A 20,597-nucleotide genomic window follows, 5' to 3' on the forward strand; every position below is an offset into this window, starting at 1 on the left:
CAGAGAAGGAGAGAGATCTGGGTGTATTGGTTGATCACAGGAGGACTATTAGCCATCAATGTGATGCGGCCATGAAAAAGGCTAATGTAATCCTAGGATGCATCAGGCGAGGTATTTCCAGTAGAGACATGGAAGTGTTAGTACCATTATACAAGGCACTGGTGAGACCTCATCTGGAATATTGTGTGCAATTCTGGTCTTCCATATTTAAGAAAGATGAATTCAAACTGGAACAGGTGCAGAGAAGGGCTACTAGGACGATCTGAGGAGAATCAAAGAGCTTGGCTCGGTTTAGCCTAACCAAAAGAAGGCTGAGTGGAGATTTGATTGCTCTCTATAAATACATCAGAGGGATAAATACAAGGGACATAGAGGATTATTTAAGGTAAGCACCAATGGGGACACAAGAACAAATGGCTTTAACCTGGTCATCGACAGGTTTAGACTCAAAATTAGGCAAAGGTTTCTAGCCATCCGAGGAGTGAAGTTCTGGAAGGGAAGCAGTCAGGGCAAAAACTTAACTAGCTTCGACTGAGCTTGATAAGTTTATGGAAGGTATGGTATGATAAGATTGCCTAAGATGCCATCTGACCCATTGGTGATTGCCAGTAGCAAAAATCCCCAACTGCTGGAGACAGGACACTAGACAGGAGGGCTCTGAGTTACTACAGAGAATTCTTTCCCAGGTGTCTGCCTGGCAGGTCTTGCCCACATGCTCAGGATCTAACTGAATGCCTTATTTGGGGTCGGAAAGGAAGTCCCCCCACTCCAGCTCAGACTGGCAGAGACCCTGGGGCTTTTTTGAATTCCTCTGCAACATTCGGCATGGGTCATTTGCAGTTTAAACTAGTGTAAATGGTGGATTCTCTGTAACTTGAAGTCTTTAAACCATGATTTGAGGACCTCAGTAACTCAGATAGAGGTTAAGGGTCTATTTCAGGAGCAGGTGAGGTTCTGTGGCCTGTGATGTGCAGGAGGTCAGACAAGATGATCACGATGGTCCCTTCTGACCTTAAAGTCTATGAGTTCCTCCTAGATGTAGGAATTACTGGGTGAGATACAGGAATTAGGTGCGGTTCTCTGGCCTGTGTTATGCAGGATGATCACAATGGTCCCAACTGACTTTCAAAATCTATGAAGATCCATTAATACCAATGTGACTTAAGCAGATGTTTGAAGTTAATCACTTGTGTAAGGTCTTTGTTGAACTGAGGACAGGGGAGACCTACAGCAAATCCATACTGCTGTGTACAAACAGCTCTCAAGAGTAGTTTGCAAACGGTGGTATTATCAAGAGAGATTTTTGCAACAATATGACATTTCTTTATGTCAGTGACTGGGATGTGTGTGGTCAGGCCTACTGGCTAGAGCAAACATCATGTCTAGAGATTAGAGCAGGCATCAGTAGCCAGGAATCAGAGCCCAAGATGAGAGACTGAGTCAGAGGCCAGATGCCAGAGCCAATGGTCAGAGATAAAGTAAAAAAATCAGAGCCAAGGGTCAGAGCTGAAGTCAGAAATCAGAGCCCAGAGTCAGAACCTGGCTAAGTGGAATGAAGCAGGGCATGGACAAGGCTGGAACAAGGCAGGCTGCTGAACAGTTGCTGCTGCTGGGTTTAAAAGCCAGTCTGCTGACTCTTCCAACCAATCAGGCGGACCGCGGTGTAATAAATCAGGCAGTCTAAGAGCCAGCGGTGCTTATTAGGTTGCCCAGAACGTGGCTCTGCTGCAAGATCTCATCCCTGACACTTGGCACCAAAAATAAAACACCCAACTCCCCCAACCCTTCTTGCTATCGCCTTGCCTGCTGCCTTTCCAGAGTGTACTCGGCATGTTGACAAGCGTAGTGGTAGATTATATGGATCCACAGAACCCAGGTAAAGCAGACAGTAAGCCCAGTACATTTCTCCTGTGGCTTCGCAAATGGGCATCAACGCAATGAGCATTAACCCAAGTCCAACTTCTTGAATGAGCAGCATCTTCCAACGCCATCTCTAGAGATCTGTAATGCAAACTCTCTTAGGAAGTATGGCCACAATTTGCAAAGGTGGTCGGCTAAGGTTGGGTCCCCTAAATTCAGTCCCTGTATATTAGTCACGCTGGGGTAGGCAGCCACCTGTTATGATAGCCAGGGAAAGAGCAATCCTTTGGGTTGGCACTGCTAACCTTATTTAATGAATGTATTACCTACAAGGTGTGGTTTAACCTTCAGATGGTACATTGCAATCCTAATATAGACTGTGATCTAGCAAAGCCCTTAAGCACCTGCTTAGCTTTAAGCACATGAGTAGATCTATTGATCTCAATGAAACCTGTGGCAGAGCTAACAGTTGAATCCAGATTTTCCAAGGCCAAGACCCATGTCTTGAGAACCAGACCATTAAAAAAACAAAAGCACTTTGACATAATAATTAAGTTTTCAAAGACATTCTATTGACTAACAAAAACCGACCTTTTGGGATTTAAACACACATATAATAGCACCTTTTATATCCACACCAAACTTACCTATTTCTTGCAGAAAATCTAGAACAAACACAGGACCTAAATGCTTTCAGCAAGCTCTCTGAATCTTTTCACTTCAGTGTTTGTTAACAACATGCCGTTTGCAAAATATGATTACATTTTGATTACTTTTATACTGCCATTAGAATTTTGGTATATGGGAGATTATGGCCCATCCCAATCAATCTAATAAGGATGAAGCCTTCCATTTTTCCATTTACATTTCACCCAGAAGGTTGTAATCATGAATTTTCCGTATTAAGTGCTAGTCTTTGTATGTAAATTGAAGTATTAAAACAATGAGATACAGCTCAAAGTTTTTAATTTTAGTCCCATGCCTCAGATTTAATTTAAAAGTCTTCAATTATGCATTGGTTTGCATCTCTTTTTCCTTAAAGATGTTTAAAACGGATTTAATTATCCACTGCAACAGGCAGACACTGCTTCTGTCAGGATGTCTTCCTGAATGAATGTTTTTAAAAATGTGCTTTACACAGTCTTTATGCAGATTCACCCATTTTCCCCCATGGCACTTTTCCACTTGCATCCAAAAATGTGTCCTTGAAGACATTTCTTTATGGAAGATGTTCCACTGAATTCCTGTGCATGTCTGTCTGTAGAATGCTCCTTAATAAGACTCGCAGTTCAGCAAATCATTAAGCATATGCTTAACTTTAAACAAGTTAAGTCCGTCCTGATTCAGCAAAGCACATGCTTATCTTTAAGTGCATGCTTAAGCACTTTGCTGAATTAGGGCCTAAGGCCAGCAATTAATAATGATGCTTATTGATGGCTTCTTGCCGTTTTTCTCCAAGAAGAATATTTGGATGACTACATGTAAAGTCAAATAAACTCAACCATAATCAAGTTCAAGGATGCTGGTTTCAAGTTGATTTTATTAACATTTATTAACAAGTTGTACACAAGTTGATTCTTGGAATATTTCAAAGTAGCAAGTAACAAGTAACAGGAGAACTGGTGTTTAGGTATGCGTGGAAACATTTACATTTGTTTTAGAAAGCACAGGTCAGTTGAGACCAGTCATTAAAATATGTGTACACGAAAAATGTGGCCACCTCAGAGTCACCTCCAGGAAAATGGCATTGTGACTGGGTTGCCTCTGCAGCACCCCTTAGTGGCCCATCAGGGCCTGACTCCCCCCAGGTCTCCACTGGTAGGCTGCTATGAGGTCCAAGGTAGAGTGCTTTGGCCCTCCAGTCAAGGCAAACTTCAGTCCTACCCCATCTGGGGTGATAAGGACCAAAGGAAATGAGGAACAACCCCCCCCCCAACTCATAATGGAATCATCCAGCGAACCTTCAATGGGGCCCCGCCTCTCTATTCAGGGCTTGTCTCCAAACAGTCTGCTTCTGCTGATCCCCTAGGGTCTGGTTGTCTATTCTAGCAGGGACTCATCCAGCCAGCAGGCTAGTTCAGTCTCTCACACCAGGAGAAGCAGAATCCCGCCCTTGGCAGCCCTTTACTGAGCTAGGTCTCCTCCTTTTAACTCTCCTCTTGATGCCTGACATTTGCTGCAGGAGTGATGGGGCCAACTGGATCCAGAGACCCTTATTAACCTTCTTGTTGCCAGTGTGGTGCCATCTGCCCCATCACAGGCACACGAGTTTCAGTGTAAAAAACAAATGGGGCCAGATTCTTGCCTAGTGGAAATCAGCATTGCTCTAATGACATCAATAGAGCTACAACGATTTATATCAGCTGATGGACTAGAAGCACTTGCTCCCAGATCTTGGGAAGAAGAGGCAGACCTTTTGGGGTTCTCCTACCTCTTCACTAGCTTAGTGCTTAACCAGAGATTCACCAATATCCCTCTCTCCGAGCCCCATATGATCGCAGGCTGCTTTTGAATCGTTTTTCCTTGTTCCTCCCAGTGACATTGTTACAGCATCAGAAAGTCATATTCCACTTTGCTGAGTTTGATCATCTCTGTGAGGATAACAAGACCCAGCGCTATGAGACCTTTTCCGGATTCTCATCATGTGCTTCTGTGGAGACATCATACACTTCACTGATAGCATTTGCTCTTTCCTTCCTCTTGTTCTGCTGCTGTGTTGACCTATGAGACTAACTGATTTTTCAGGGATAACCATGAGTTCTCCTCTCTTCTACTCAGTCTCAGCTTGTTCCTTAGAGAGGGCAACTAGACTTAGAAAGTTAACAGCTGTGCAGGTGTCAGCATATCTTTTCTTTGCTCATCAACTTCATAGCTTTCTTGTCCTCACTATTAGCCCTCTTGTGTCAAGTGGAACTGGAGTATGGACACAGAGTTGGAAAGCTACAGGATGTAGGGTAACTATCTGCATCTCAGAGGTGGGGAAGCGCTAAAGCAGCGGTGTTCTGAAGGGCCGAAGCCATGAGAAAATGTCTCTGTCTGTGTTTTACCTCACAAGAGTTGAAAATGTGGCACATGTGAAGAAACTGGTCCATCTTGGATAGCTTAGTCATTAAAATCATTGGCCATCACTTCCAGAACTGAGGGACTGGCCTGTCTTTGTCTCTGGGTGCACTAATTCACATGTCCTCAAGCAAAATCACACATGCACGTCCATATTATCCAGCCCATTTTGACGTGCCTGATGTCCTCCTCTGACGTGAAGCGTTAACCAGAGAACACTCTTGTTTTTGATACCTACCTCTCATCTGCATTGGAAGGAAATGCCTCTGGACAGCTTTAGTAACCTATTTAACTATTTGCATTAGGGATGTGACTTTTACAGAAATAGTTAAATGGGTACAATCCCTACTATACCTATGCTGCCTTATAGGTGCCATATAGCAGTATACTCGATTCACCTAAACGAAGGATATAAGCTATACCAGTATAAAAACCTTTATACCAGCATAACTGCATCCACACTAGGAAGGTTGTACTGAGTCCATTATCCCAATATACTTACAGCTGTACAATGTGCATGTCTAGACAAGGCCTAAGATTAAAAGGCTCCTCTCACACAAGGCCAGACCTACTGAAAGCAGCTTGACTTTTCAGGATGCTTTCAAGTAACTCTCTTATCCCCTTTTGATAGCTCCACCATGTGCATCAGTGGTGAGCAACTGAAAACAGGTTCACAGGTGACAGGAGCTCCCATGTCCCAGCGCAAGAAGCATTTCATTGTTTCTTTCTGCATCAGTAAAACCAAAGTGGCTGTAGCTGGCCAGTTTTTTCCTACCACTTTGGCGGCCAAACAATTAAGGCTCGTTGTGCAGCTCGTGTGTCTAGCATTTTTAGAGAGAACATCAGTGGTAGCTAGCACTGGCTGAAATTTTCCACACAATTTTTTTTGACCAAAATGCCAGTTTTTTAAAAAAAAAAGTGTTTTTTTTTAATTTCCCATATTTCAATGAATAAAACTGAAAACTGTGAATGTTTTGGTTTTGGTTGTTTAGTTAATGTTTTTGCCTACTTTCTCTCCTTTCTTTTACTTTAATTCTCCTTATCAGTGGCAAAATGGACAAAAAGGAGGGGGAGTGAGTTTTTGTTGTTTTATCAAAGTTTTGAATAGTTTTGTAATTTTTTTTTCAGAGAATGAACATTTAGATGCACCAAAGCACATCAGATTGTTATATGCTGCTTCCTTTGCAAATCACCAATGCCAACAGTATTGGATTTTCCTCATTATATCTGCTAGGATTTCGCTATACAAAAATCAGAAACCACCACCATGGAGATCCAAGTTAGTCCCTGTAAGCCGCCATGCATTTTGTGTTTTCATGCAAACACATATCAGTGTTTAGGATTTACTTGCCAAACCACAAAGGAAACCAAATGAGGCAAGGGAAGGGGGAGGACAAGGCAATCTGGACAGTGAGAAAATCTTACTTAGGAGCAGAGAAAACAGGGTGGGAGATTTCATGAATTCTCTCCAATGACTTAATAAACTACTTTAGATACAAGAGGAGCCAGGCTGGGAGGAAATGTACTTGCAGATTAGAAATGTGCTGAGGATACAGGTGGGTTTTTTTTTATGAGGATACAGATGTTTGTTTTTTTAATCACCTTTCATCCATGGGTCTCAGAGCTTTTCAAACCCATTAATTAAACTTTGGATCACTACAATGAGGTATGCTTGGTATAATTAGACCTATTTTACATATAGGTAAGCTATCTTATCAAGAAGTCACAGAGTGAGTCAGTGGCAGAGCCAGGATTAGAATCCAAGAGCCCAGATTCATAGTTCTCTGTTCTACCACTAGGCCACTTTGTAAAGTTCTAGAATCTGAGCTATAACTGCACACAGCTCAGGAGGAGGAGGAGGGGTGTGTGTGAGTGTGGGTGTGATTTTAAGACCACCCTTGTTCTGGTGGAAGCTGAATGAGTCTAAGGTTCATATTCACCATTGGATTCCATCGTGATGAAATCTTGAGATCTTTTCTTGAGAGATTTTAGCCCTAAACACCTAAATGGTGGGAAAACTCAGCCATCTCAAAGCGGGGAAATCTCATAAGATCAGACCTGTATGTGAGATTTCCACCATCTTTGGCTGAACTGCAGCAACATCTAATTGGAACCATTTACATCTAAATGGAGTCCATTTTGCACTTTCAGATCCTGTTGGGAATCCAAACCAAAGGAGACAGGCTGGTGTCGAGATTCTAACCTGCACCATCTTTGAAATTTGAAGTGGTTTGGATGTGAAATTCTGGTTCTGATCCGTGGTTGATGCCTGGAAACAAACTTTGTGTCCCATCATCACCTTATATCACTTATTGCCTTACATGCACATTCAGACTGAGATGCATTGTTAAATGGATTTCATCCCCTACTCCAGTGTCTCAACTCGTAATGTCTTTGCAAGCTTGCATGATTCAGATTAACGTTTGCCCAAGGGGCCCCATAAAAATAGACCGTACCTCCTCCAGCTGCACCATGAGAGTAACGTTGTGCCCTTGTTCTGCGGTCAGTTTCCCATCCGAGGTGATAATACGCAGTCCGCGGGGGGCCTTGCCAGGACACCGCTGGGGTTTAGCTGTGTACTGTTCTCTCACGCCATCGGTGCAGTTATTAGACACAACCTTTCTGTACCTGCAAAGAGAGAGATCGCTGTGTAAGGAGGGGATGCAGGGAATCACAAGTTCAAACCAGGCATGGGAAGTTTTCAAATTTGCTTCAGGTTGGTGAGGCTGGGAGCAAACTGGCTTCTAAGTACTTTGTAGCTAAGTGGTCCAGTCACACTTTCCACAGGTCTCTACCGTGCACAAGCAGCCCATAATGTTGCATTTTCAACTGGATACAATATTCTCATACATTGCTCCCCTAAAGAGTTGCATAGTTTTGCTGGACACTATTAAACCGCTGCCGTCCTGCACTGCAGAGCTTTCTGCTTCTCAGTGGGGGCATGAGCCAATTCTCCCTAACAATCCAACCTTGCACTTTTTTAACCACCTTTCACCCGAGGATCCCAGAGCTTTTGAAACACATGAATTAAGCTTAGGATCACTGCAGTGAGCTACGTTCAATATTATTAGACCCATTTTACAGAGAGGCGAGCTAGATCATCAAGAAGTCACAGAGTGAGTCAGTGACAGAGCCAGGATTAGAATCCAAGAGCCCAGACTCCTAGTTCTACCACTAGGCCACTTTGCAAATGTCATGGCCTTGAACCTGAGCTAGAGCGGAACACAGCTCAGGAGAGTGTGTGCGCAGATGACTTTAAGACCATGTATTTTATTACAGCAATTTGGGGCCCATCAGGGTTACAGTTTGGACCAAGACCCAAGATAGAGCAGCCTGAAGGTTGCTCTGTCGTGCACTGGCTGCTGAGACTATGGCAGCTGGAGATCAGCAGAATTTAGAAGTTGTGTAAAGGTGCTAGAGGGCAGGATCTGTCCCCATGCATTTGAAAAGTGCTTTGGGATTTTTTTGGACACAGACAGCTATAGAAAGATATCAGTTATATTTATATTCTAATGTTAATCTGTTGAGTGCAGCACAGTTGTGTTTATCTAATGCATAATACACTGTAAACCTCTTGAGAAAATTTTCCTCCTTTCCCTTGTAAGATGCCACTGTGAACCCCCACGTGCCTTTATTTCATTTTTCTCTTTCAAGTGGATTTTTGGTATTGCCACCGCATTCCAGGGAGAGACATTGCTCTTCTAAGGCAGATTGTGTTTATGGAGTCACAAACGTGGCTACACTATATTGATCAGTACTGAAGGTAATGGGCTAGATCCTTGGACTCAGGTGTGCAGCTTGTGAGCTTATAAGAAGTTGAGGTATAGTTGTCAGCTCTTTGTGCATGTTTTATGCACCTTATATTTAGCAAATGCACTTAGAACTTGACACCTTCAACTCCTGTTGACCTCACCTGCAACTGCCACTGATTTTAATGGGGCTGTGGAGCGTCATGGAGTACTCAGAACTTCTCAAGTGTCATCTAGTTATTATTCCCTTTCTTCAAATTTAAACCCAATTCTTATTGCCTTCCTCTAGCATGTATCCCACTCTCAGCTTTGATCACTTGGATTTTCTTCATGATTTAGGGCATGATCCAAAGTCTACTGAAGGCAACGGCCGTCTTTGCACTGACTTCAATGGATGTTGGATAAGCCCATAGATCACATTTGTCCCTTACTCTGCAGTTTGCTTGTAGCATCATTTTTCCGGAGCAGGTTTAAATAAGAAAATAAAACCAAAACCAAAAAATAGAGAATTATGGGCCTGATCCAAAGCCCATCGAAGAAGTCAATGGAAAAACTCCTATAGACTGATCAGTTTTGAATTGGACCCTGTGTCTCAGGAAATATAGGCTTTAAATAACTCTGGGATGACAGCTTGCAGATGCCATGTGGCTGAAGGCTGCAGGGTTGGATTTGCTAAAATCATCTTCTGTAAATCCACTTACCCGGTGCTGTTGAGATAACTCTGTCCAAAGCTACAGTCTTTTGACAAGGATGACGGGTTATACCAAAACGCCGGCAGACACTGGCCATTGGTGTGACGCTCATATCCATAATCACTGATTTACCATAAAAAGAAAGAAAATGCATTGACAAGGACATCAGACGTTAACTCGTCCTCACTAATATGAATGCAATGACTCTGGCTCCCTTTCCTGCATTTTCAGCTTGAAATGATAGACTAAATACAGCACCTGGGCCTGATTCTGCTTTTGATTTCACTGGCGTTAACCTAGATTTAGGACAGCGTACGCAAGAGCAGAACAAGCCCTTTTGTTTCTAGTCCTGGTGGTTTATGAAATCATCGATTGTAAAATGTCAGGTCTAGACTGGTTTCTTGGTCTGGCATTGCTTCTTGGCTACAGACAGATCCAGAGGCAAATGTAGCAAATCCCAGAACTCACAGCCATTCTCAATTGCTGCTGACTCAGTGAAGCTTTAGAAACTGAATAGTTTAATTCAAACTGACGTTATTTGGACATAACGTCACCTGAGGCCTAAAGCAAATCGAGAAAGCTTTCAGGAGGGACAAACGCCCATGCAGGATTTTTGGTATGGAACAGAAAAGGCTGTTGTGTTTTTTTTTTTTTTAATTTCTGTATTAGTTTGGAAAAGGAGAAGTTATCAATGTCAAAAGGAGGAAGAGGATTGAGCTGGTGGAAAATGGTAATTATTTCTTTCTTTTAATTTTCCCCTTGGAACGTAACTGGAATGCTGTTGAGACACTGGCTCTGTGCACTGTCCTGTACATATGCATCCAGTTAGATCATGGCTTTACAATGGGGAATATTAATTACACAATGCTCTTGTTTGCCTTTTAAAAAAAATTGGAATATGGTCTTCTTAGCAGATTTCCTGTTCTAAAATGCCACTCTCCTTTGTAGAAAGTGACCTGATAATTACAACCGCAAGGAGCAGAAACTGATTGGAGGAGGCTTGGATGGGAGTTAAGACCTCGAAGCACTGGAGACAAAGGAAGTGGAAGGAGCCAGGCTGCCGGGATTGTATATAGAGAGAGCCAGGTTGTTCTTCCTGTAGCTGGAGCAGAGATGGTGTTCCAGGAAAGTGACTGCTTTGTTTTGAATTCCAATGAAGAGATGGTCAAACAAGAGTAAAAATTGTGAAAACGTTTTCCCTGCTTTGATGTCAAAATGCTGACTTTCAAAGTTTGAACTATAAGCAACATTGCAAAGGAAAATGTCATGAACAATTTACAATATTTTTTGTTGGAATTCCAGCAAGATTTGACATCAAAATTTAAAAACTTGAAACGTTTCAACCAGCTCTATTCCTGAAGGCCTAGAAAAGAAATGGTGCAAGGTGGTCTAAAAGGATACAACTGAGAGTAAAGGAATGAAATTGGCCAAAAGAAAACTTAGGCTGAATATAAAAAATGGCATCTTAGTGAGGTCTAGTTGACTAAATGACCTAAAATGGACTAAATGACCTAAAATGATTTTAGTTTTTATGATGCAATTTTCAGGAGCCTAGTTCCTACCACACCAGTGACTGACCATTGCTCAATGGCTTTAAAAGTTCAAGACAGGCTTGCCAGGTGCTCCTATAATCATCCTTATCAGAAGGAGGACACCAGGGCTATGGAAATATTCTATAATGAGAAGTAAAACCATTTTCATTTGCCTAGAGAGAACAAATATTTATGTACAAACAGGACCTCATTCCTTTGTAATTCAATTGTCGCCATGTTGAAATGCTATATTCCTGAGTTATCATGTATCAATATAATTAAAAAGCTGTAACACTCTACACATAGCATGTTCCTAATCAGTTTTGTTTTTCACCTAACAGTGAAATCTGCCCAGAGGGGATCAGCATCCAAAGTCCAATTTAATCCAACAATATTGGTCTGTAACTTCATATTTTACATACACACACACACGCATGCTATAAGTTTGATTACATTGAAATCATTTGGGTACTGTATTCAGGCTTCTGGATAGACCAGATCTGAATTAACTAGGGTTGGCTGTGTTTGGATCATATTCCTCAAAGTCGCAGAATGAAATTATATGTTCCAGAGCAGAAATAGTTTTCCTAAGTATAGAAGTTCTCCTGTGACCTTTTTAGCTTTGCAAGTCTGTGCTGCTTTGATACGGACATACAGAAATATCATACTAGTAAATGACATAAACTGCTCTTCCATATCTCTCTAGGGATGCACCAGCACCTCTTTCCCCTCTGCAGACTCGGAAACTAATGAGTTTCTTGGCTACTGTCTGGTGCACACAGAGCACTGGGGATGGCAACAAATTGCTGCCTACGGTTTGGCACAACAGGAGTTGTTGCAATTGACAAGCAATAGCATCAGTTGGATCACCGTAGCATAATCTAGACTGCTGAAATCTGAATGCATCAGGGATGGACCGCAATCAACTCGCCGCCTCATTGCCAGACATCTGGTGTTCAGACTAGCTACATTTTGTGCCAGACTCAGAACAGCATAGGCAAGAGAGCTCGTCAATGACAGGGCAGCATATATTAAAAGGGATTATTTTAATGAATATTAGAGATCTGATTCTGCTCTCAATTATACTGGTTTTACAGTGCTCGCCTCCACAAGCTTAACTCGAACCACACCTAATTGGCAGTGTAAATAGAAGCAGAATTATAGATCACCACAATCAAGATTTTATGTATTTATGGTCAAAGACTAGTAGTAAACCTAAAAATATTGTAGATTCCCCCCACAAAGAAACAACTTTGCAAATTGGTGTTAAGATTATAAATACCATTTAAGGGAAAAGAAAATCTTAGAAGAACTTCTTAGTTTACACTGTCCTATCTCAGCATAGAAGGATGGACTAGATAATCTCTTGAGATCCCTTCCAGCCAACTTCTGTGATTCTCCCTCTCTTGCTATATATATATATGGGGTCGGGAAGGAATTTTCCTCCAGGGTAGATTGGCAGTGGCCCTGGAGGTTTTTCGCCTTCCTCCGCAGCATGGGGCAGGGGTCGCTTGCTGGAGGATTATCTGCTACTTGAAGTCTTTAAATCAGGATTTGGGGACTTCAACATCTGAGTCAAGGGAGAGAATTATTTCAGGAGTGGGTGGGTCAGCTTTTGTGGCCTGCATCTTGCAGGGGGTCAGACTAGATGATCATAATGGTCCCTTCTGATCTTAAGTTCTATGATTCTATGAGATATATATATATATATATATATATATACACACACACACATCCCACACACATGCACACGTACACAAAAGGAAAGTTTTAAGTTAAAGTTAAACTATTAAAAGTCAGATCTGAAAAAAGGAAGATTTGATTTGCAGGGCACATTTTAAGAGGTTCAGTGGGTGATGCAGGTTCATGGGCACTGGAAGGCAAAGTTGGTGGCAGAAGAACACGATGAAGAAAAAGAAAACCTTGGGTCAATGATGTGATATTCTGGTGGTTCAAAAGGACTATTCATCCACAGAGATTAGTGGAGGATCATACAGAATGGGATACCATAGTTGCAAACCTCCAGTAACGTAGATGCCACATAAGAAGAAACTATTAACAAATCCATCACTGCAAAGGATAGAAATGTCCAACTAGGGTCTCACTCAGACAACAATAACCCTGTCCACGGACCACTCTGCTCACCTCATCCAAAATCAGGAGACATCTTAATGCCTGAACCCAAGATCTCCTCTATACTAACCAGCTCATCTTAACAATACAGGTCAGTGCTGTCAGAAATGGAAAATGCCACCTGCCTTTTGACCTTACATCCATTAAGTGACACAGGTCAAGGTACCTGAGGATACTGGCATCTTTAAGGTAATAATTGGAGATATACCACTCTCCTAGAGCTGGAAGGGACCTTGAAAGGTCATTGAGTCCAGCCCCCTGCCTTCACTAGCAGAACCAATTTTTGCCCTAGATCCCTAAGTGGCCTCCTCAAGGATTGAACTCACAACCCTTGGCTTAGCAGGCCAATGCTCAAACCACTAAGCTATCCCTCCCCCATACCGGCTAGCCCTTCCCTGCTCCCTTTAATTCCATATGGCCATGTGGCTCACCTAGCTAAACCCCTTGTGGAAAAGGCCTACAGACTTTAATAGAAATTGGTAACCTTTCGATAGAATTTTTAAAGCAGCCTTTAGAATAGGGATCTAACTCTATGTTAAGAGTTTTATACTGCTACTCCTCACTCTAGCATCCAAGAGGCAGATCTTTAAAGGCATTTAGGCACCTTTTGAAAATCCCACCAGGTGTCTATCTGTATCTTTCAGGGTCCCTTCCAGTCCTATGAGATAGGTATATCTCCATATATTATTATATTTATGTAACATTAGGCAACAAAACACCTTTCAAAATCTGTCCCCAAGTGCCTAAATAATATATCTGCTAATAAACCATTATTTAATGGTTGAAAAATTCTACAAAAAAGAGATCGTTCTCTATTTAGTTCTACAGATGTTCAGAGTAATTTCTATACATACACACTCTTTAACATCTATAGAGTCCTATCAGTTTCATACCTATCAGTTAATTAGGACTTATTTGGTTCCTCTAAATGTGGTGCACCTCACCTCAGATACTAGAGTTGCTGCCACACGGACAAGCCTTCTTAAAGGCCCCAGGCAAACTCCAGAAATATACGTGTTTTAAAGTAACTAGAGACAGTTTAACCCCCTCAGTGTGAATGAGAATCAGGCCCAATGGGAGTACTGATGGAATGAGGCTCTAGAAAATGGCCCCAAGTTAGCTGACCAAAGAATTGACCCAAACAAGGATTTCTTTCTGTGGCTACAGGTGTTGCTACAGGAGAGATACTGCTATGAGAGCATTCAGGCTGTAGAAAGGAGTAAAATGTCAGGAACACTGGTAAGTTAGTGCTTTAATAACATGCGAGTAGCCGTGTAATCCATTTACCCAAATGAATAAGTACAATCTGGTTTCTAGGCAGTTGCTAGGAAGGATTTGCCTTAGGAAGGAAGCTAAGCTGAGGCTTACTTCATTTTTGAAGCACCGCTGCCCTCTGGCTGTGAGCCACAGACCATGCAAGTACCTGCAGCTTTTCCTTTCTCCCCTGATGTTTTCTACTTTAGCTAATTACAGGTGAGGTTCCCTAGCAGGGGAGCGCACAAAAGCTGGAAGTTACTCCCAAGGTTCTTCAGCTGAGGGGGAAACAACCAACCCAGCCCCACCCAGTAGTTCTGTGTTCTTGGTTATATAAAGATTGTAAATGTCCCCCAAATTCTATGAGATTCCTAGGAGAGAAGCTTTACAAAATCTTTATTTATTTTATGAGGGCATATTTGTTGCTCTGGTTGGGGGAGACACACACACAACACACACACAATTTTAGATCCTAAGTCAATATTGACCTGTGTTAGCATAACAAAAAAGAGTCACAACATCAATGGAACCATAGAATATAAGGGTTGGAAGAGACCTCAGGAGCTCATAAAGGTAATAATTGGAGATATACCAATCTCCTAGAACTGGAAGGGACCTTGAAAGGTCATCAAGTCCAGCCCCCTGCCTTCACTAGCAGGATCAATTTTTGCCCCAGATCCCTAGGTGGCCCCCTCAGGGTTTGAACTCACAACCCTGGATTTAGCAGGCCAATGCTCAGACCACTGAGCTAGCCCTCCCCCCATCTCATCCAGTCCAACCCCCTTCTCAAAGCAGGACCAAATCCAACTAAATCATCCCAGCCAGGGCTTTGTCAAGCTGGGTCTTAAAAACCTCTAAGGAAGGAGATTCCACCACCTCCCTAGGTAACCCATTCCAGTGCTTCACCACCCTCCCAGGGAAATAAAAACCAGCAGAATTGCTGTCCTGATGCCACCTCCTTCCTCCAAATCAAGCCTTGCCTTTAGTCACTAAACTCATTTCTTTCTGTTTGGCTTCCCAAGCTTCTCTGGGAAATCTAGGTAAAACTAAGTGACTTTTTATATTAAAAGGAAAGCAAATCAAGTGGCCTATTTTAGTTATTGCTGCTGAGCTGGGCTTTTCCCCAGGACAATACAGTGGGCTGTGTGAACAAAATCAAAATCCAATTCCAGAAAGTGAATGACTCAAAAAAGGAGAGAGAAAGAAAAAGAGGAGAAGAGGAGGTATTTGCCCCAGCGACAGTACATTTGTATCATCTGTGCTACAACAAAATCATAGTCAGAAGAGTGAGGGAAGTCTCACAGTTGAGCTAGACCTATCGCCAGTCAGCACAGCATTGTTTTAATAGTGTTTTCTCCAGCCTACTTTTAAATGTCTACCGGGATCCTGGCCTGATTTTCAAATGGTACCGAGCATCATTGATGCCCACTGATTTCAGTGGGATTTGGGGGTGCTGATCAACTCGGAAAACAAAGCTGCAGGTTCCAATGCTGCAACATTTCCTTGGGAGACTACACCAAATCTAGCAGATCTCTCTCTCTCTCTCTTCCCAGGAAGTTTTCTCAGTATTTTTTTTAAGTAAATATAGAAGAAATGAGATTTTTTTTCCTCTTGTAAATTTCTTCACAGTGCTCCTAGTCCTACAATGCAGTGCCGTGCCTGGAGCCCCCGATTTTCAGTTTAAGTGAAAGACAACTAATAAAACCCACGGATTCAGTTTTAAGGAAATAAACAACTAAAAGAGAAAACACCAGGGGAGGGGGGTGGATTTTCAACAGAACTGACTCCATGTGACCACAGTAAATTACAGCTTGTAAACCCCAGGGGCAGTTCTGACTTAAACCTTGGCTGTTATGGTCCCCACAGACATTCAGCAATCCAGAGTAGCTGGAGACCTGACCACACCTCAGTCATCCCCTAAACTGTTCCTGGCCCATTCCTATGATAGAAAGGGGGCAGGTTATGATAAGGCCATTCCACTGGTCCTACCCCACCCAGGCAATGCCCCTTAGACCCATGATATTCCCCAGTGGGAAGATCTGGCTGGTTCCTGTCTTCTTTACACTGTCAGGGTGATGTAAAGGGGCTGGGATGCTGCTAGAATCAGGACCATTATATGCATGAAATGCCAAGCGATGCAAGGAACCATATGATGCGGAAATATACTTAACATCAGCTGACACTCAGTGGGATGTGAGGGAGTCACAATCCCAATCCTTGGGAAGACACATCCAGACAAGAATAGCTAACGACAGTGCCCAGCTGCACTGAATGCATCTTTTCGTGTTTACACAGGGAGCCCCTCCCCCCATTCTATCACACTGCCCTGTATTCCAGAATCCCGGCACTCCTGCCACAAGTCGATTTGGGGGGACAATGCTCTTTGAGGATGAGATCATTAAAGCAGCTTATCAGGGTTTGAGTTACACTGGTGGAGCTAATTTATGGCACCAGTTGTTTTTTATGCATGTTCGGCTTGGCTTTTACTGATTGTTTTATACCGAAAACCCCTCTAATAAAAATACCATTGTAAGAGAGAACAAAAACAAGTGAAAATCATCATATCCTTGGAGCAACATATCCAACAAGGCTGCAAATAGCAAATGAGCTGAACCTCTTAGGATCCATGTTGCAGCTTATGGGTTGAATTCACAACACACCACAGATCCTGGCGGAGGGCCTCTGGCAATGGAAAGGGCACTTGGAGGTGAGCTGGGGGCAGCACAAACTAACCACAATGCCTCTCCGCTCAGGAGTTCACACCTAGACAATTCAGCCCCCAAAGTGTGCAGACTGCACAGGATAGGGACAGGAGCTAGACAGCGGGTGGATATGTCAATTCAGGCTGTTGGAGCCTTTGCAAATGGTGATCCTGACAATTTCTTAGGGGAGGTTAATGCTGCCTGTTCCAGCAGATCTCTCTGAGTCACTCTTTTCCTGAGTTGTTGCTTTATCCCTGCACCAGCAGGGGGTGATCGATCTACATATCGGCCCAAACATGCTCCTCTAGATATCTGCCAGCCTAACCCTTTGTATGCAGATCAAGTGAGTATCATGTTGGCATGGGCAGACGCACATCTCTCAGGTGTATCCCATCCCCATTTCTCACCAATCAAAGTCTGCCTCTGTGCAAACACATGGTTCTGATGCCATGGCCCCAGCGTATTTTCCCTGCATGCACTTCTTCTCCGATTTGCGTTTCCTGTAGATCCGTTTTGCTCCCATAATGCACGCTTCTCCCTGAAAACAAAACCAGAACAGTCTATTCTTACACCATCGTTATTATTTTTAGCACCCCCAATTTGGTACGTTTTTAGCAGTTGTTGTAACTGCATTATGGGATGATTTTTTGGGCCAAATTCTCTGTTGGTGCAGTGGAGCAGCAACCACAGCTGAAGCCAAAGGGGCTGCATAATGTATACTGGCAGACAATCTGGCCCTATCGGCTAATATGTGTATCCAGATGTGGACCAGACTTTCCCCAAAGTTCAGGGGTATTTGAATCCAGAGTTTTGATTCGAGGGTCACATCTGATTTATACCTTAGGTACCGTAACAACTGACAGCACAGACTGATCCCTCTGATCTCTGAGATACTGAAGAGACAGAGCTAGTCCATTCTTTTAGTCGTATTTTTTAGCTAACCAGCTCTACTGAATTCTGTCATTTGTTTGTACATAAAGCTACTCCATACATTTTGAGTACAGGATGAGCATATTGTCTGTTACGCACTGAACTCAAACACTTGTTATATAACTGACTAAAGAACCCTGCAAAATATTTTTTCTCTAGGGAAATCAGAGAAGAGAAGGCTCAGATTTCCACTCTCTACAGGAACCGAATCTAGAGGCAAGAATATGGGGCAGTCTTCCATGAATAGTTTCCCATGCTCAGAAGCAGACGTTATCGAAGATGGACTGTGCAGTCCTTGGCTTTTTAGCTTATGCAAAACAAAACACAAAATACATTTGGCTGGCTGATAGTGTACTCCTGTTTGAACTGCTGGATGAAAATGGAGCTTTTTCACAGCTTTGCCTGGCTCATGTAAACAAAGGGCAGAACAGTGGCCAGTGTAAAATAGTGTTGCTGCACTGACTTCAAAGGAGATGTACATCAGCTGACAATCTGACCCATAGCTGGGACTTCAGTGTTGCGTTTGTGTCTCACTGGAACAGTCAATCTAAGCCCAGTCCACTTTAATTTTCTATTACCTCTCAAACCCTTTCCCAAGAAGTTACAACTGGAGACGCCCTATTCTCTGACAGCGTAAATGAGTTCAGCTCTATTGACTTCAATAAACCACTAGACCATTTGGCCATAATTTATTCTAACCCTACAGAATATAAAACATCAGGTAGAAAGTGTTATGAGCTAGGAATTATATTCTAGGGCCCAGATTCCCAAAGGTATTTAGGTGCCTAACTCCCATTGACTGTATTGGCACTTAGATGCCTATGCACTTTTGAGGATCTGGGCCTATATGACTATCTGAACCACGATTGCGGGTGTCCAGGTAAAACTTGGAACACCTGCTTCTTTCTAAGCCCTGTCTTGTATCCATTAGAGACGGAAGCAGCCCGTAGGCTGCAGCTTGAAGCCAGTGTATAATTGAAATGAAATATTACGGGCCAGTAATAGTTTCATCCGGTGACTCTGAGCCACCAAGTTAGCAGGAAAGGACCTTGGTCTTCACCAGTGTTCAGCTGCAGAACCATCAAGACCTCAACTCATATCCAGCTTTCATGCTTCATACCTGGCTATGGAGCTGCCATGGCCGGTAGTCCTCTTCTGCACATCTCCTGTCGAAAATTGACTTGTAGTCCACTTTCACCAGCTGCCATTCCGAGCGATGGCTGAAGTGTCCGAACACTCTACAGAGCACAGCAAGGAAGGGTTTATACATTCAAAGGCATCGCCAATGCAGCCTCCTAGGTATGGAATTTACCCAGGGTCAAATTTTCAGAAGCGTCAGAGGGTATATCCACACTGTAGCTGGGAGAAGTGACTTCCCAGTTCTGGGACACACACACACACACACACACACACACTGGGAATTACACCTTCCAGCTGCAGTGCAGAAATAACCTAAGTGACTTAGGATCCTAAATTCCACTGATTTCAATGAGATTGTGGGTAACATTTTCAAAAGTCCTTAGGCGACATAGAAGCCTAAGTCTAAATGAAAGCCAATGGGACACTGGCTTCTAAATACCTAAGTCACTTTTGCAAATGTCACCCCTAAACTATTAAGACTGTTTATTTCAGGACAAGGCTACAGTTGTTGAGCTATGACTGACACTAACAAGGGTCTTTTGGGGGCAACATAATACAAAAAATGAAGAATGATCTTCTAAATATCTACTAGAGATGGGACAAATCTAGGCCTTAGGAATCGGAATCACTGGATATTTTATGGAGTGGGGATGCATGAGGTGGGGAGTGGCCCCTATCTGAATGAACTTGCCTGTAGGATTCTGGTCCTAGAGCGGATCCAAAACAAGAAGGAAAATTTGGTTTTCAATTCTGGGTTGGCTTTGGCTGAAACCTGATCAGGAGAAGAAATCTTAGAGGCCCAGCTGTTGGCTTGCCAAAGGTTTGCCATTTGAGGCTGATATTGTCCAAGAACAACCCACAGGATTTTAGTATCACTGAATCCAAACTGAAATCCTATCCCTGGTTCTACCACAAATCTGAGCCCTGGGCTCCAGTTTAATCAAAATCCAGAATCAGATCAGGATCTGAATGGCACCTTCTTAGTGCACCTTTATTTTCAGCAGCTGATTTCTAAACCGCAAGTTCTGTCGATTACAGCGTGATTCGTTTTCACAAGCAGAAACTGAAATTCTCTCACGTTTTTGCAAATTTGAGCCCAAGCAAAATGTCAGGGTGAGTACAGATCTCTGTGCTACGCAGAACTCAGAATCCCACACGGAAACTAAATCACAATTCCCAGGCCACATTTTGTCATTCACGCTTACCATTTTGCAGCATCCCAGTTAAAAATACAAAAGCATGGCTTAAAAAAACCCAACCCCCCACCCGTTTTTTTTCATTCCAACATTCACCTGCAACGAGTAGCTCTGCTTAAAGTCTCACACAGCTTGAAGAGCCAAATATTCACATTGATGAGCCACATGGCCACATTTTTGAAGCTTAGGTGGATCCCACCGTATGACCCTCCATATTCCATGCAAATGTTGCTGACTTTTGGCATCACAAGCATGACTGCATAATCCCATCCCCTGCCTCCCCCATACCCCAGGTTCAGTCTCCACACACAGCCTGGCCAGAGGTGTCTTTACACGAGGATCTGGCCCA

General features: G+C 42.9%; 1 protein-coding gene across 6 annotated transcripts in view; it reads right to left on the reverse strand.

The window, feature by feature from the left end:
* The window catches only part of SORCS1 (sortilin related VPS10 domain containing receptor 1), a 393,912-nt gene that overhangs the window by 42,133 nt on the left and 331,182 nt on the right, over positions 1-20,597 (reverse strand). For all 6 annotated transcript variants that reach the window (XM_039481793.1, XM_039481792.1, XM_039481791.1 and 3 more), the window contains 4 exons: positions 19,033-19,150; positions 17,390-17,520; positions 9,371-9,484; positions 7,377-7,548 (listed from right to left, as the gene is read on the reverse strand). In XM_039481793.1, the coding sequence (XP_039337727.1) occupies positions 7,377-7,548; positions 9,371-9,484; positions 17,390-17,520; positions 19,033-19,150 (535 nt within the window). The remainder of the gene's footprint in view (positions 1-7,376; positions 7,549-9,370; positions 9,485-17,389; positions 17,521-19,032; positions 19,151-20,597) is intronic.

Source organism: Mauremys reevesii, linkage group 7 (assembly GCF_016161935.1).
Source record: "Mauremys reevesii isolate NIE-2019 linkage group 7, ASM1616193v1, whole genome shotgun sequence".
NCBI classification, from domain to species: domain Eukaryota; kingdom Metazoa; phylum Chordata; order Testudines; family Geoemydidae; genus Mauremys; species Mauremys reevesii.